Below are 15,070 nucleotides of genomic sequence, written 5' to 3'. Positions count from 1 at the left end.
TGGCGGGTGGATGGCTCCCAGTTCCTGGCGCCGAGTTCCTGAAACTTCTGTGAGGAGCTGGACACGGTGGACCTGAGGAGAGTGTTGGGGGCCCGTCTTTGTGGGGTGGAGGAATTTGAAGACTGATCTACCTCCTCGACCTCAAAGGATCTTTTCAGAGCTGGAAAACATGAAAAGTAGTTCAGGATTTAGTTACCGTCCACCTGAGTGTGTCCAGAGGTGCTTACAGACACTGCACAAGGGTCAAAACTCCATTTCTGCTCTTTCATCCCAGGACTCACAATCCAGTTAGGCAGCTGGGGATTAAAGGCCCTGCCTCTTCAGACAAGTGAAAAACCCAGCAATAAAACAAATCAAGGCCAGGAAACTCAGCCCCAGAGCAGAAATTATCCCCACACTCAGAGGGGAGCAGAAGGTCCCACCATGGTATGGCAGAGCAGAGCAGGGCACTGCATTTGGACGAAGATAGAGATCCAGCTCCCTTGAGCTGGTGGTTATACTGTATTTGAACTATAGCTGAATGTCAATCCTCATAACACAATGGTTCTATTCTTAAGCATGACATTTGCTGTCAGTTTATGACCTGCTTCTGCTGTCACTCATGTCTGGTGACCACTCGCTTGCAGAACATTTTAGTTTTAAAATGTTGTAAGGTAAAATCAGTGAAATCAACCATTAAGCTCTAGTTAAAATTTAAGTAACCTTTTCTATCCCACTGAGCTAATGAAGTGCATTTTCTTGCTAACATTTTGCAAAGACTTTAATTCCTTTGTTGCTAGCAGTTAAAACTACTGAAACCCCTTTACACAGAAAAAATTATGGGTTTAAAAAAGTGACACACAAAGTGGTCAGCAACAACACCTCACTTTCCCTCTCACATCCAAAGGATGCACAGATAAACACAGGCTTTCCTGTGAGCACTGCCAGCAAAATCCAAGTTGGGAACAGAAAAACAATCCCAGGAGAGCACCAAACCCATACAAATGCAGCAAGAAAACCAAAGGTGGCAGAAGCTCATATCCTTAAAAACAAACCTAGAGACCACAGGAACCCAAAGACTGAAGTGTTTTGAGCACATGGACCTGAGACCCTGATACAAGGAAAGGGACAACTGATCCCTGCTCCTTATAGGACACAGCCAGGTGGAAACAAAAGGCTGAACTCCACAGAAAGGGAACCACTGCTGGATCCCAGTGAGAAGCCACAGGCTGTAAATACCCTCTGATCCCCCCAGAACCCCCAGGCAGGCACAGGGACAGGGCAGGATAAGGCACAGGGATCCCAAAGGAGCCTCCCCGAGGCAAGGCTGAGCTGGTGTGGTGACAGCAACACTGCCAGTGGCCAGCCCAAACATCAGCCATGAGTCCACCCATCCTTTACATCAACAGAACAGCAGCAGTGAGATTTAGCCTTTAAAAATCTGAGCTTGAGATCCCACAGGACATCAGGCTGGAGAGGGGCTGGGAACACAAACCCTGTGAGGAACAACTGAGGGAGCTGGGGGTGCTCAGCCTGGAGAAAAGGAGACTCAGGGCTGCCCCCATCACTCTGCACAGCTCCTGAAAGGTGCCTGTGCTCAGCTGGGGCTGGGCTCTTTCTCCAGCAGCACTGACACAACCAGAGCACACAGCCTCAAGCTGCACCAAGGGAAATACAGGTTGGATATTGGGAAGAAGTTTTTTACAGAAAGGTGATAAAGTTCTGGAATGTTCTGCCCGGGGAGGTGGTGGAGTCCCCATCCTTGGGTGTGTTTAACAAAGCCTAGATGTGGCACTGGGGGCCAGGGTTGAGTTGAGGGCTTGGGGCTGGACTTGACGATCTTGAAGGTCTCTTCCAACCCAGTGATTCTGTGAATTCTGTGATTCTGAAAGAGAATCCTCATCTCTTTCGTCTTCCTGGGACCCCTGTGAACACCACCACAGGGTGTGACCGTGTTCACAGGGGTTTTTGGATGAGGGAAGAGACGAGGATCTGACTCCATGTTTCAGAAGGCTTGATTTATTATGATATATATTATATTAAAACTATACTAAAAGAATAGAAGAAAGGATTTCATCAGAAGGCTGGCTAAGAATAGAATAGGAAAGAATGATAACAAAGGCTCTGTCTCGGACTCTCTGTCCAAGCCAGCTGACTGTGACTGGCCATTAATTAGAAACAACCAACATGGACCAATCACAGATGCACCTGTTGCATTCCACAGCAGCAGATAACCATTGTTTACATGTTGTCCCTGAGGCCTCTCAGCTTCTCAGGAGGAAAAATCCTAAGGAAAGGATTTTTCATAAAAAATGTCTGTGACAACAGGGTACCAGCTGGAGGGATGCACAGAGGGATCCAAGCCCAAAGTCAGCCTGATGGGAGCAGCACCAGAGGAAAGCACCAAAGCACAACACTCACCCCCCCTGTAAACCCAGGAAGGGTCCCACGAAGGGCACCGGGTGACAAAATGCTCTGTCTTGCATCTCAGAAATATTCAGACATTGGTGGAAGAAAGGAGGGAGGCAATAAAGAAAATTAAAAATGCTTTTGGTCAGACTTATCTGGTTTCTGATTTCCGTGGAGCTCTCCCAGCCGTGTTTTTACCTGCTCACAGGGGTGACAGCTCCTGCAGCACTCCCTGCCCTGCAGTCTGCACTCGGCACAGCTCATGCACTGCAGGTCTGTGTCCAAGTCACAGCTCTCAGCATCCCAGAATAATTAATTCCAAAAAAGCCCCACACTGGAAAGCTCTTTACACATGTTCAAACTCTCAGGTCTCCAACCCTCAGCTGGAGCTCTGACCCTCCAGCACAGATTTTCCACAGTTTCCCCTCTCCATCACACACTTTATCCAGAAACAAACATTTTAGCTGGGTTTTTTTCCAAAACCCCCACGTTTAAAACAATGTAGCAGCCAAGCCCAGCTTGCATTTTGCTGGAAACAAAGAAAGAGGAAGGGACAACCCGACGGGGAGCCCTTGCCTGGCCTTGAGCAAAGCTGGGTGGGCAGGAGCAGCAGAGGACACAGCACTGGCAGCTCCCTGAGGGGTGGAACCACACTTCTGTGAACATCAGGCCCTTCAAACCTGCCTGTCCCTCCTCCAGCCAGCTCAGTCTCCACCTCTTCCCTTCAACAAGCAGCTCTCTGACCTCCTGAGAGACAGAACAGGCTAAATGCTCTCAAGGAACTCAGCAGCAAAGGAAATGCTGAGCAGTGTCTTTCCTTAAAGAACATTGCCCTGGAGATCCCTCAGTACCAAGCGGTTTGGGGGTTTCTTTCTGACCTGCTAATGAGCTTTGGGTACAAACAGCCCTGCTGACCTCCAAGGGCTCCTCACATGAGCCACATCCATCATCCCCACTCCTCCGAGGCCTGCTGCCCCTGCCCAAAGAAATGGTGAGTAACCCCATTGCAATGCTGACCTACACAGCCCCTTTCCTTTGACTTTAAACCTCACAAAGTGCCCCAAGCCCAGGGTAAACCTGCCCAATGCCACCCATGTGGTCTTTCTGGAGCACAGCCAGCCCCTGTCCTTATCAAAGGGCTGGACTGAATTACAACACCCAAAAATGGCTTTTTTCCAGATCCTTCTGTGGCAGAAAAGAGAAAAAAAGGTCAAAGCCCAGACACAAAGGGGTTCAAAAAGCCCCAGGCAGAGCTGCAGAACCACGATTACAGCCTCAGGACAACCAAGCCCTGCAGATAAATCCTCCCTTGTGCTGCTGTGCCAGCAGGCAGGAAGGGGCTGAGGGGCTGGACAAGGAACCTTCACCTCAAAGAGGGGCAGAAATGGCTCAGCACAGTTTCTGACAGCAAAATCATGAGGAGCCCCAGGTCCCAGGACTGTGATCATGAGGGTTTGTGTTTCCACCTGTGAGACAGAGCCCCGCTGCCATGAGCACGACATGTCACCTCCTCCTGAGGGACTGAGCGTGGCTGGAGCTCCCTGCTCAGCTCTGCCTCTCTCCTCCTTGCACGAGAAGAGAGAAGCACCTCAGGAAGCACAACAGCTTCAAAAAAAAAAAAAAAGAGAAAAAACTTATTAATAGTGTGTCCTGCCCCAGAGCCAGGAAAGGAAAGTAAACAGCCTCTGCTCCTCCTCCTCCCAGCTTCCTGCAGGGAAGTGTCTGTATTCCTCACAAAAACAGCAGCTGAAGGTAAGGCACAGAAAGTTTAAAATTCTCAGCATCCATGATTCCAACATTTAGGGATGCAGCCAGAGGTCTGGTTCAAATCCCAGCAGCTCATGCAGCAGCCCAGAGTCTTGCAGAGATGTCACAAGGGTGCCCAGATGCCATGGAGGGATCTAGCTCCACAATGTGGGAAATAGTAAAGGTAAGAACATTTTTAGAAAGATGGAAAGGTAGGTCTTAGAAACAGAAATAGAGAGAATTACCTGTAATTGTAAAGTCTGAAGGTAGAAAAAGTTACAACAGTATAGTAAGGACATGAAACAATAGTTGAAGTCTTAGGTTTGGTTAAGACAGACCTTAAGATTGCAAAAAAATATGTTTAGCAAGATAGTAGAAGGTTTAAACCTAATAATGAAGTATTGTGTATTAATAGAAAGTATTAATAGAAGTATTGTGTGTTAATAGAAATCATATAAGTGAACATTGTGTGAAGTAAGTGTAAGTGTACTTCTAGTAATTGGTTAGAACAACTGTCTGTAAGCTTTAGCAATATGGTATTGGCTAGAAAGTTTTTAAGATGCTCTGTAACAAAGAAATCTCTGGCTGCTGCTGGCTGCACGTGAGCTTTGCCATCTTCCTATTGTCTCAGCCACGCGATGGGGCTGATGCTGCAAATAAAGCTCAAGGAACGGACCCCAGCAGTGCTGTCCTGTTTGTGAAAGGGGAAAACACACACAAACCAGAACACACACTTAAACACACATCCCAGCACACACAAACCAGAACACACACCCCAGCACACACATGTCCCAGCTGGAGCACACAGCTCACTGCCACCACAGCTCACCCCACTCTGCAGCCTGGCCCTGGGCACCCCAGGAGGGTCAGCCAGGGAACATCTGCAACATCTGCTCCTCCTCTCCTCCCTTTTTAAACAGAATATCCCACCAACAGGCCAGGGAGAGGCTTTACACAAGGCAACATCTATGCACAGAGCTCAGGAGGAGACCAAAATAAACAGCAAGGGATGCTGGCTCCTCTGGGACCTGCTTCCCAGCTCTGTCACAGCCACGGCCCCCAACTGCTTCCCATTAAACATCCTGTGCCCCTCTCATGGTCCCTGTAACCCAGGGGTTACATTTGCTTGCTTTGTTAAGCACAGAGAGCTTTCCCTGGGTTTTTGGACACATCAGAGCCCAGTGGGGCCGGGGCAGCGGGCGCCCCGTTATTCCCCAGCACACAATGGCAGTGTTTGAGAGCTCTAAACTGCTACCAGATGGTCACCTCCTGTTCCCAGGCAGGAAAGGGGGGAGGCTGCAGCTCTCATCTTTCAAGGAACCCTTGGAAACCCAACCCAGCATTCACTGCTCACGGCCCTAAAGCTTCCCAGAGCCCCTTGGCAGGCAGCAGGGTGCTCACGGTGCTTTTCTGGCCCAGGCTGAGAGCAAAGAGTGTTTGCCTGCGGAAACCCAGGGCATCAGGAATATTTCTCTGTCTGCTCTGGGGTGCCCTGGCCCCCAGGGCAGCACTGACTTTGACCCTCATTCATGCTGAAAGTTTCCCAGACTTCAAGATAGACTGGAATCCACAGAAGTGTGAAATAGATTATAGAGAGCAGTGTAGGTGTGTCACTTAGGTGGGAAATTGAGGTTTTGGGATTTTTAGTGTGTTGTGGATGGCAGCAAGATGGAGGGCACAGGGTGTCATCCTGGGTTTCTTCTTCATGCTTCTTCTTCCTTCTTCTCCATGGCTTTGGGTGGCATTTTGTAATTGGGTTAAAAGGGAAAATAATCCAGGTGTCAGTTGTTAACTGGATAGTGCAGCTTTAAAATACCTTGTAACAAGAGATTGTTGGCCATTTTTGTGGTGCTTTTCCAGTGTGCTGAGCCTGGTGTGGACAGTGTACAAAACCTTAGATAACAATAAACAAGAACCTGAAGAGCTGCCACCACCCATAACAGAGCTGGGTGCATTGGAGCGAGCTAAAGGCTCAGTTATGGGGGCAAGGAGGGTGTTCTGCATGTTCCTACAGGGTATTTCCACTGTGTGTTAAGCCTAAAGGTCCCAGAGCAGAAAGGGAAGGGAGCTGCACCCCTGCTGCAGCACCACAGCAGGATAATTGTACCCCAGCCTCAAAAACAAGGGGCTCCCAGCTCCTCAGTGGGGTTAAAACAATGGAGCTGAGGTAGAAAATCCCTGGCAGCGCAGGCTGCACAAGCTGGCAGGGTTTTGTGAGCACACACAGCTTCAAAACAGCCTGAGAAACTCAGATCCCCTCTTACACCCACAGAGACCAAGGCAGGACATTTTAAAAGCACCTTTCCCAAAGCTTCTGGCGATCTAACAAAAGAAAGCAGCAGAAGAAAGAAGAGGGGCTGGGGCCCCTCCCTGTGCTTGTGCCAGGAGGCCTCACACCTTTTCTTCACCAATAAACCAACCCTGCTGCACTACATCTATAAAATAAATCTATCTATCTATCTATCTATCTAAAAATATCTATCTATATCTAGTGACACTCTGCTGTTGTACCCTGACTCTCACACTATCCTGGGTCAGGTTATGAACAGTTTATGCCCAAATAAATCCTTCTCTGATTTCACAGCCAGCCTTCAAAGGAAGCTGCAGCAGACTGCCTGCTCTGACAGGAATCACACGCACAAGGAAAGGCTGGCAATGTGCTGTCACTATGCAGGGCCTTCCTGAATGGTGCAAACAGCACCAAGAGGTGAGTTCTGGTGGAAATTTGGGGATAAATGCAAGTTCAGGGCTCTGACATCAATCAAAGCAGCGTTTCTCTCACTCACAGCAAGGTATAAAACAGCCTGAGGCTGATGCAGCAAACTGCTCCTTTCCCAGAGATGAACATGCAAAAGCAAAGTCAGGACTAAGAATAGAAAAAAAACAATAAAATCCACACTCAGATTAATACAAAATCCCAGCTTTCCAGTCCCCATAATGCAGTTCTCAAAAGATTTTAGCTTGATTCTCTATTACACTTGGGTTTATATAACCATTAACTCGCAGCAAAATGCTTCCAGCTCAAAGCAGTGTATTTTACATCCCTTATATTCATTTCATACTTGTACAGAAAATTACATAAAACACAGGGTATCCAGCCCAGCAGATTGCATTACTGCCTCTGCCAGGGGCTCACTCCAGCTCCTGTCTCCTGTCTGAGCTCCAGTTTCCTCTCACAGGGGGAGGAGGAAGGAGAGAAATAAATCTTTGCTGTGCCTCCCATGGGGCTGCAGATTTGGTTTGGTTCACTAATATTTCTAAAATGCCTTGAAATGATTACCCAGAGACAAAAGTATGATGCAGATGGTCGTGCAGAGCCCAGCCTGCCCCGTGCTGGTGCCACAGATGCCACTGAATCCCAGTGCCCAGCAAGGGACATGGAGAGGGGGTGACCAGGGACTGGGTGATTAAATCAGTGAAGTCTCCATTGGAGAAGATGCTTTGATGGGTGGTGTTGCAACATGCTGGTTAAAAAGCTCCAGAAAAAGGGGAAATTGGGGAAAAGGAGGGCCCCAGGAGCCGTTCAGCCCTGCAGTGCTGCCCTGATTGCTGCTGTCCCTGCAGCCAGCTCTGCTGGCTCTCCTGGAGGGGACACCCAGCACTGCAGTGTCAGCTGCTGCCCAAACGCCCTGAGGGCTGCCAGGGAGCAGAGCTTTGAAAAATCAAATCAAATCCATCCTTTGCAAACTTCCCTGCAGTTTTACTTCCATTGGCCAAGATGAAATAAAGATTCAGTCCCAAGCCCAGTGCTCACCACACTCCTTGTCCCCCAAACCAGTGCACAGACCAGTGCCACTGCCCTCATCACCACCCCCAGGGCTGGCAGAGCACCCACCTCACCCTAGCAAGGGTTTTTGCGATGCTTCTGTCCCAAACTGCCACCTCTCCTCCCAGGAGGAATGGCACAGATGATGTCACAATGTCCCCTGCCCTGCAATCCACAGGAGGCTGGCTGTTACCATGATATTTTCTGAAAAAGCCCTTTGCCAGGATTTTTTCTCTTGAGAAGCTGAGAAGCCTCAGAAAAGAAATGTAAAGAATAATTATCTGATTGTTTTGGAATGTAGCTTGGAGATCATTTACTAACAGGTGTATCTTTGATTGGTTTTATGTGAATTGTGTTGACTTAATGACTAATTTATTTTAGCTGTGTCGAGACTCTGGTCAGTCACGGGTTTTTATTATCATTCTTTTCTAGCCTTTTGTCTGTATCCTTTCTCTATACTTTAGTATAGTTTTAGTATATAATTTCTTATAATATATAATATAAATAATAATATATAATAGAAATAATATAGAAATAATATACAGTAGAAAGAATAGAAATAAAATAATATAAGTAATAGAATATGAAGAATATAATATAATAAAAATATAATGTAATATATAATGTAATATATTATATATTATATATTATATATTATATAATGTAATATATAATATAATGTAATATATGATATAATGTGATATGTAATATATAATATAATGTAATGTAATGTAATGTAATATAATGTAATATAATGTAATGTAATGTAATGTAATGTAATGTAATGTAATGTAATGTAATATAATAATATTGTGGTGGTGTTCACAGGGGTTTCAGGACGAGGGAAGAGATGAGAATTTTGACTTTATGTTTCAGAAGGTCGATTTATTCTTTTATGACATATATTATATTAAAAGAAAATTAGATATTAAAACTACACTAAAGAATAGAGAAAGGATTTTATCAGAAGGTTAACTAGGAATAGAAAGGAATGGAGTGATAATAAAATCTTGTGACTGACCACAGAGTCTGAGATAGCTGGACTGTGATTAGCTATTAATTAAGAACAACTACACAAGACTAATCAAAGATGCACCTGTTGCATTCCACAGCAGCAGATAATTATTGTTTACATTTCATTTCTGAGGCTTTTCAGCTTCTCAGAAGATCTTAGCAAAAGGATTTGTCATAAAATATGTCTGTGACAATAATATCATATCATATCATAAAATAATAAATCAGTCTTCTGAAAACATGAAGTCAAATTCTCATCTCTTCCCTCATCCTGAAGGCCTCACAACAGCGCAGCTGGCTGACACTGACTGTGCCTACCCACCCCACACTGCCCTGGCCTGGGTGCCCGCAGCACTGGGAGGCTGCAGGGTCACACAGCACCCATGGCGTGTCCCCTTTGGGCACACGAACCAGCCAAGGGCCAGCCTGGGTGGGCACTGTCCCTGTGCCACCGCTCTGGAGGTGTCCCCAGGAGAGCCAAGGGCTGAGCTGCACCAGCAGCCTCACAGAAGCAATCAGGGTAAAAGCCTGAGTCACAGCCATCAGGAGATGAGAGCTGCTCAGAATGAGCTGGAGCAGCAACAAACTCCTTCCTGGCCAAGAAGAAAAGCCCTTCTTGCCACTCCTTTGTTTGTTACCAGCACAAAGCCCTTCCTGCGCCTCCTCACCTGCACTGTGTGTGGCAGGGAGGGAAGTGAGGAGGGGTCCCCTGCACCCAGGAGGGCTCTGCCCACACAGCACCAGCACAGCAGCTGGGTACAGACTGCTGGTGCCACCAGAGGGGTGCCGGGACCAAACCAAACCCTGCAGGTGTGAAATGAGAGGTGGCCAGGACACAGCCCCACCCCTGGGAAGGGCATGACAGCCCACAAAGAGCTCCCCTGATGGAGCCTGACCCCCACCAACCAGGCACAGCCCCCCAGGAACTGAACTCAGACCCACTGACTCATTTTACAGGCTCCAAACAGGTTTAACCTGGATTTAGGGTCACTTGGCCTGTTGCTAAAGACCAAAGGGGTGCCAGAGTCCACCGCAGCAGGAGGGGACAGGGAGGCTGGAGAGGGGAAGAGCCCACATGATATTCTTGCTGCCTTAAATATCAAAGTCAGAAATGTGAATATCTGGAGTGGTTATGGGCTCTGAAGCCTCCATTATTATTTTTGGATTTATGACATGTCCCCATCCAGGTTTCTGTGGCTGCTGCCTCAGTCCTGGCTCCTGGAAAAAGGGCTGAGCAGCTCCCTGCAAGGAAGGGCAGCACACCAGAAATTAAACCAGCACCCAGTGAGGCCATGGAGCACCCAGAGGTGCCAGGTTAATGCCTGGCAGTAATTTAGCCCCAGGTTTGCTGCCATGTATTGTCCATGGCCACCCAGAGCTCTCAGAGCTGACCCAACACGTCCCAGAGGTGCTTCCCACTCACTGCAGTGCCCCAGCCCACCAAGAGGCAACGAGCAAAGAGTGCAGCACTTTAGGTGAGTCCCTTACTGAGGGAAAGGTGCTGCCAGCACCTCAGGCACTGGGAAGAGCCAGCACAGAGCTCCAGCCCCTGCCTCACCTCCAGGCACAGCACTGTGCTTGCAAAACCAAAGCAGCTGCCCCGGCTGGCGCAGAGAGCCATCCCCTCCCTGTCCCTTCCCACCCAGGCTCCTCCGCAGGGTCTCCATGGTCAGCACAGCCTGTGCTCACTCTGCCCAGGGCTGGAGCTCACCTGTGCCAGCCCTGGAGCCCTCCCTGCTGTCACAGCCCCAGGGACACTGCTCAGTGCCACAGTGGGACACACAGCCCAGCCCCCCCTGCACAACAGGACTGTAAACAACAGCCCCTGGATGATCCTACAGCCAAACCAGGGCCAGAGGCCCTCCCAGAGCCCAGGTCATGTGGACAGAGAGATCAACTATTCTTCCCTTTCTACTCCCTCACAACCTTTTTATTCCCAAAGAATTAGGTTCACTCAGGAAAAACCCAGCCCACAGCAGCAGGTACCCACTGCTGTGACCAGGCAGATGCAGGTTTTTGACTTTGTGCCTCGAAGGCCAGTTCTGCAAGGGAAGATACAACTTCTGCTGGGGAAGACACAAAACTTCCCTTCCCACAGGCACCTTCCTCTGGCTCCTTCCTCTCCCACCACAGGAGGATTTGGCAGAAAATCCCCATCCAGCCCATCCTTTTGTCCCAGGTAGAGAAACACAGACGTGGAATAAGAGGGAGAACACTCTGAAGTGGCTGTAAAGCCCAGCTTGGAGGGTATCAGAGGCGCCTTTGCTGTCTTGGAGGAGCAGCTCTGGCTGTGCCCACACCGAGCTGGCCACAAAGAACTCCAGGAGAAACCAGTCACTGTGTGACTTTTTGTGGACAGCCCAGGAAATCCAACAATTGAGGAGCTTTGCTTCACTCCCAGGGCTGGGATGATCCAAGATGGAAATAGGAAAGATCTTTTTTGCATTTCCTTTTCCAGGCATTGAGCGCTGGCACACCAGGGACTGTTAGTCACACACTCAGCTCCCCGCCTGCAGCTCATCCTGCAAACCCTCGGGCTGGGCTTGGGGGACACACCTTGGACCTGAGTGAGACACACAAAAACAAAGCACATCCCTTCTCCAGGCCTTTCCACCCTGCTGAATTCAAGGCACATCACCCACACTGGCACGTTCCTGCTAATATTAGCCCGGGGTGAGTCCCAGCATGTGCAGCACGCGGCTGCAGCTGCTCCAGGGGCAGCAGGAACGTGGCCCTGCACAGCCCAGGGATGCAGCACGGCCACGTGTCCCACAGACATCCCAGGCATCTGCTCAAGGAAGTTTTAAGGATGAGTCTGTGAGTTTTGTGCACTATTTATAATGCAGAGCCCTCCTGAAAATGAGCGGAGTGATGGTTTTTTGGTGGCACTGGGACATAACTTAGCATGAGTTTGTACCTCATTGGGACAAAGTCTGCTGGTGAGATACTAAAAATACCCTGCACTGGGTGCTGAGAGAAGTGTCTGAAAAGTGTGCAATAATAAGGAAGAGTAAATAAATAAAATAGCCACAGAAACCCTCTGATCAGCAGTGTCATGTCCTGGCAGTGCTGGAAAATCCCCACCCAGCTCCACGGCACTGCCAAGGCTCACCCACAGCCAGCACACACTCCGCAAGGGAGCTGGGCTCTGAGCAATGGGAAAATCGGGGATTAGGAGCCATCCACAAATGCTGTCTCATCGTTTCCGCCAGAGCAAAGCTGCCCTCACACAGAACCCCTGGGAACCCTCCTGCAGAGCTCTCCACACACTCACAGCCCCGCTCAGCATTTCCAGCAGGCACAGTTTACACCCACTGTGACAATTTGTGTTTCAACATTACAGGGAAACTAATCTGGTGCTGACTGACAGCACTGGCAAAGGCAAGGAGTGCTTGGCATCGGTGCTCTGCACCAGAAACTGCCAGCAAAAACACACCTCAGCCACCCTGGGATGAGGGACTGGAGCAGATCTCCCCTGTCTCGCTACCAGGGAGCAGAAACTGAGTGCACAAAGCTCTGGCAGGATGAGGAGTTCCATGCTGTGGGATTATTTTTGAGCAGCATCACAACCAACCAAAGCTGTGAGCAGGAGCATCACCCCCTGCACAGTGGGGCACCGTGGACACCAACACGCCCACATCACCCAGCCTGGCTGGGTCAGGGAGCTCTGGGGCGCAGGGATTGTCACCTCACCAGGTGGATTTAGCACTGCATTCTCCCCTCCCTGCAGCTCAGGGTCTGTGCTGAGAGCCCAGCGAGCTGAGGGACCCAGAGCTCCCTCAGAGGCAGAGGGGAGCTTGGGAAGCACTGCTGGAATCACAGCTGAACCGGCCACACTGCTGAAAACCTGCCAGAATCTATAAACCCAGGGGCAGAGCTGTTATGCTCTGTAAATCCTGGCAAACCACAGACCTAATGATGCTCTGCCCCATTAGAGACAGGGAAGCTTTTGTCAGCCAAACAAGGGGGATCAGAATAACAGAATGGGTTTGGTTGATAGAGACCTTACAAATCATCTATTTCCAACCCCTCTGCCATGGGCAGAGAGCACCTTCCACTAAACAAGGCTGCTCATGGTCCCATCCAGCCTGACCCTGAACACTTCCAGGGATGGGACAGCCACAGCTCCTCTGGGAACAGTTCCTGGACTTTCCTAGTGGCCTCCTCCTGCAGGACCTGCTGGCCAGTGCAAGATGGGCACTGTGAGCATCCCCACCACAGCACTGGGCACTAGGAACAGCACACTCTGCTGTGCTCTGTTTTCTTCTCAAATGTTGCTTTAATCTGGAAATTGAGCTGGAATCAAGTACCTGGTGCTGCTTGCCTCTCCCCAGGGGCCCCTGCAGCCTCCTCAGGCTGGCAGCTCCACAGCCAAGGCTGCAGCTCCCTGCCTGCTGCAGCTCAGCAGGGACAAGGAGCCAGGCAGGGATGCTGGGAGGAAAACTGGCACGGATGCTGCGAGGAAAACAGGCAGGAACAGCCAGGGTGACTGGGGAGGGCAGGCAGAGTGTGACTGCAGGGAACAAAGAGAGCTCGGGGTGCTCTGCTCTTGCTGCTCCGTGGTGTTTTTGGCAGCTCTTCCCAGCTTGGCCAGGGGCTGCGTGGGGCTGAGGTACCCACCCAGCAGCCGGGAACACTGCATCTCCTGCCCTCCGGGCTGCAGATTAATTGCCTGATTTTTGGGAAGCGGCCGTGCCAGGCTGAGAGCTAATTAAATTGTGAAACAGTAGCCCAGATCCCTGCTCAAGGGCAAGGCCAGACCTTTTGGCTTCAGACCCACGGAGCTTTCCCCAGCCTCTCCCCCTGCACTGGCAGCAACTGTTAAGTGCTCCATAGACTGAAAATAAAGGCAGGACGGAGCTGCTGGGTGCCATGGAGGAACACACGCAGCCCAAACAGGCAGCCCCGGGGCCCACAGCAGAGCCTTTATCGTGTCCGAGTGGGGAATTACTCATTCTTCAGAGATTTAAATGCAATGGGGGCAGCCGGAGGGAAGCGGTAATTACATCAGCTCGCAGCCCTACGGTGGGGAAGCTCAAGGACAGTCACAAAGGCGCCCTTGAACCCAAAGGGGTGGCGGATTCGGGTCACTCTGTGTCCCAACGCGTGTTAGTCCCAATCTCCCCGAGGGACGTGACTTCCCTCAGCCTCCTGCGCTGGGGAAAGCCCAGGGGCTGGAAACAGGGGAGGTGACCGTGTCTAAAGCCTACAGCAGGGACTGCAGAGACCCCAGCTCTGCCACCCGTTTCCTGCCTGACCTGGAAGAGGAACCCCGGCTCTCGGAGCCTCCTCGGCTCCCCAGCAGGAAAACCAGCAGAGCTCTGCTTGCCCAAGGTCAGCCCGGCTTCTCCAGGAGGCGGAGGAGCCTCAGCCTATAGCGCTGCACACGCAGCCCCTGGATAAGCTTTCACCGCGGCCCCAACATCTCCGCTATTTCTTGTGGGTTTTTTTTTTTTTGTCGGATTCTTCTTTTTTTTTTTTTTCTAGAAACCGCTGCACAAAGCTCCGCTTGGGTCGCTGCCAGGACGCGCCGAGCGCGCAGGGATGGAGCTGCTCTTCCAAAACTCTGCTCGGGAGGAAGATGAGCTCCCTCGAGCCGATCTCTCAACGCCTGCTCCAGGCACAGCCCCCCAGCCCTCCTCTGCCTGTCTCTCACTCCCAGACCCATCTGGCAGCAGCACGCTCCCCGCTAGCTTATCTCCTCGCCTGGAAAAAGCAGAATACCAGGCAAGAAGAGCGGGGGAGAAGCCGTCCCGGTCCGCACGCCAAGGGGGCTGCGGGCAGATCCTCCAAGGGCGCTGGAGCTTTGCCACGGGACAACTGCAGAGCTCCTGCTGCGGGGATTCGGGAAACTTGGGATCGTTATCCACATCCCAGGGCTGGGTTTGCACCCCAAAAGTGGGAATCAACAGAAGGGGCTTTCTGTTCAGACTTTCAGTCTGGTCAGGCGGGTGTTGTCGGCTGAAAAAACTACATAAATGAACACGGGAAGGGCAGGAAAGGAGAAACATCCCGTAAGACCCTGCCTTGGCACATACACCACCGGCCGCAGCCGCTCCGGACAAAAGGCACCGACAGCCCTGGGGATGCCGCCCTGGGGCATCCCGCTCCTTCCAGCCCTCCCTGCCCGCGGGGCGCCACCCCAGCCTCGCCCGG

The 15,070-nt window shown here is 50.5% G+C and overlaps 1 protein-coding gene across 1 annotated transcript in view; it reads right to left on the bottom strand.

Moving 5' to 3' along the window:
* The window catches only part of SEPTIN9 (septin 9), a 155,506-nt gene that overhangs the window by 59,714 nt on the left and 80,722 nt on the right, over positions 1-15,070 (bottom strand). The window contains exon 3 of the mRNA XM_031059906.1: positions 5-160. Coding sequence (XP_030915766.1) covers positions 5-160 — 156 coding nt within the window. The remainder of the gene's footprint in view (positions 1-4; positions 161-15,070) is intronic.

The sequence above is a fragment of the Geospiza fortis genome, unplaced genomic scaffold, assembly GCF_000277835.1.
Source record: "Geospiza fortis unplaced genomic scaffold, GeoFor_1.0 scaffold244, whole genome shotgun sequence".
NCBI lineage: Eukaryota > Metazoa > Chordata > Aves > Passeriformes > Thraupidae > Geospiza > Geospiza fortis.
The sequence above is the reverse complement of the archived record's forward strand: the minus strand, read 5'-3'. Positions and strand labels throughout refer to the sequence as shown.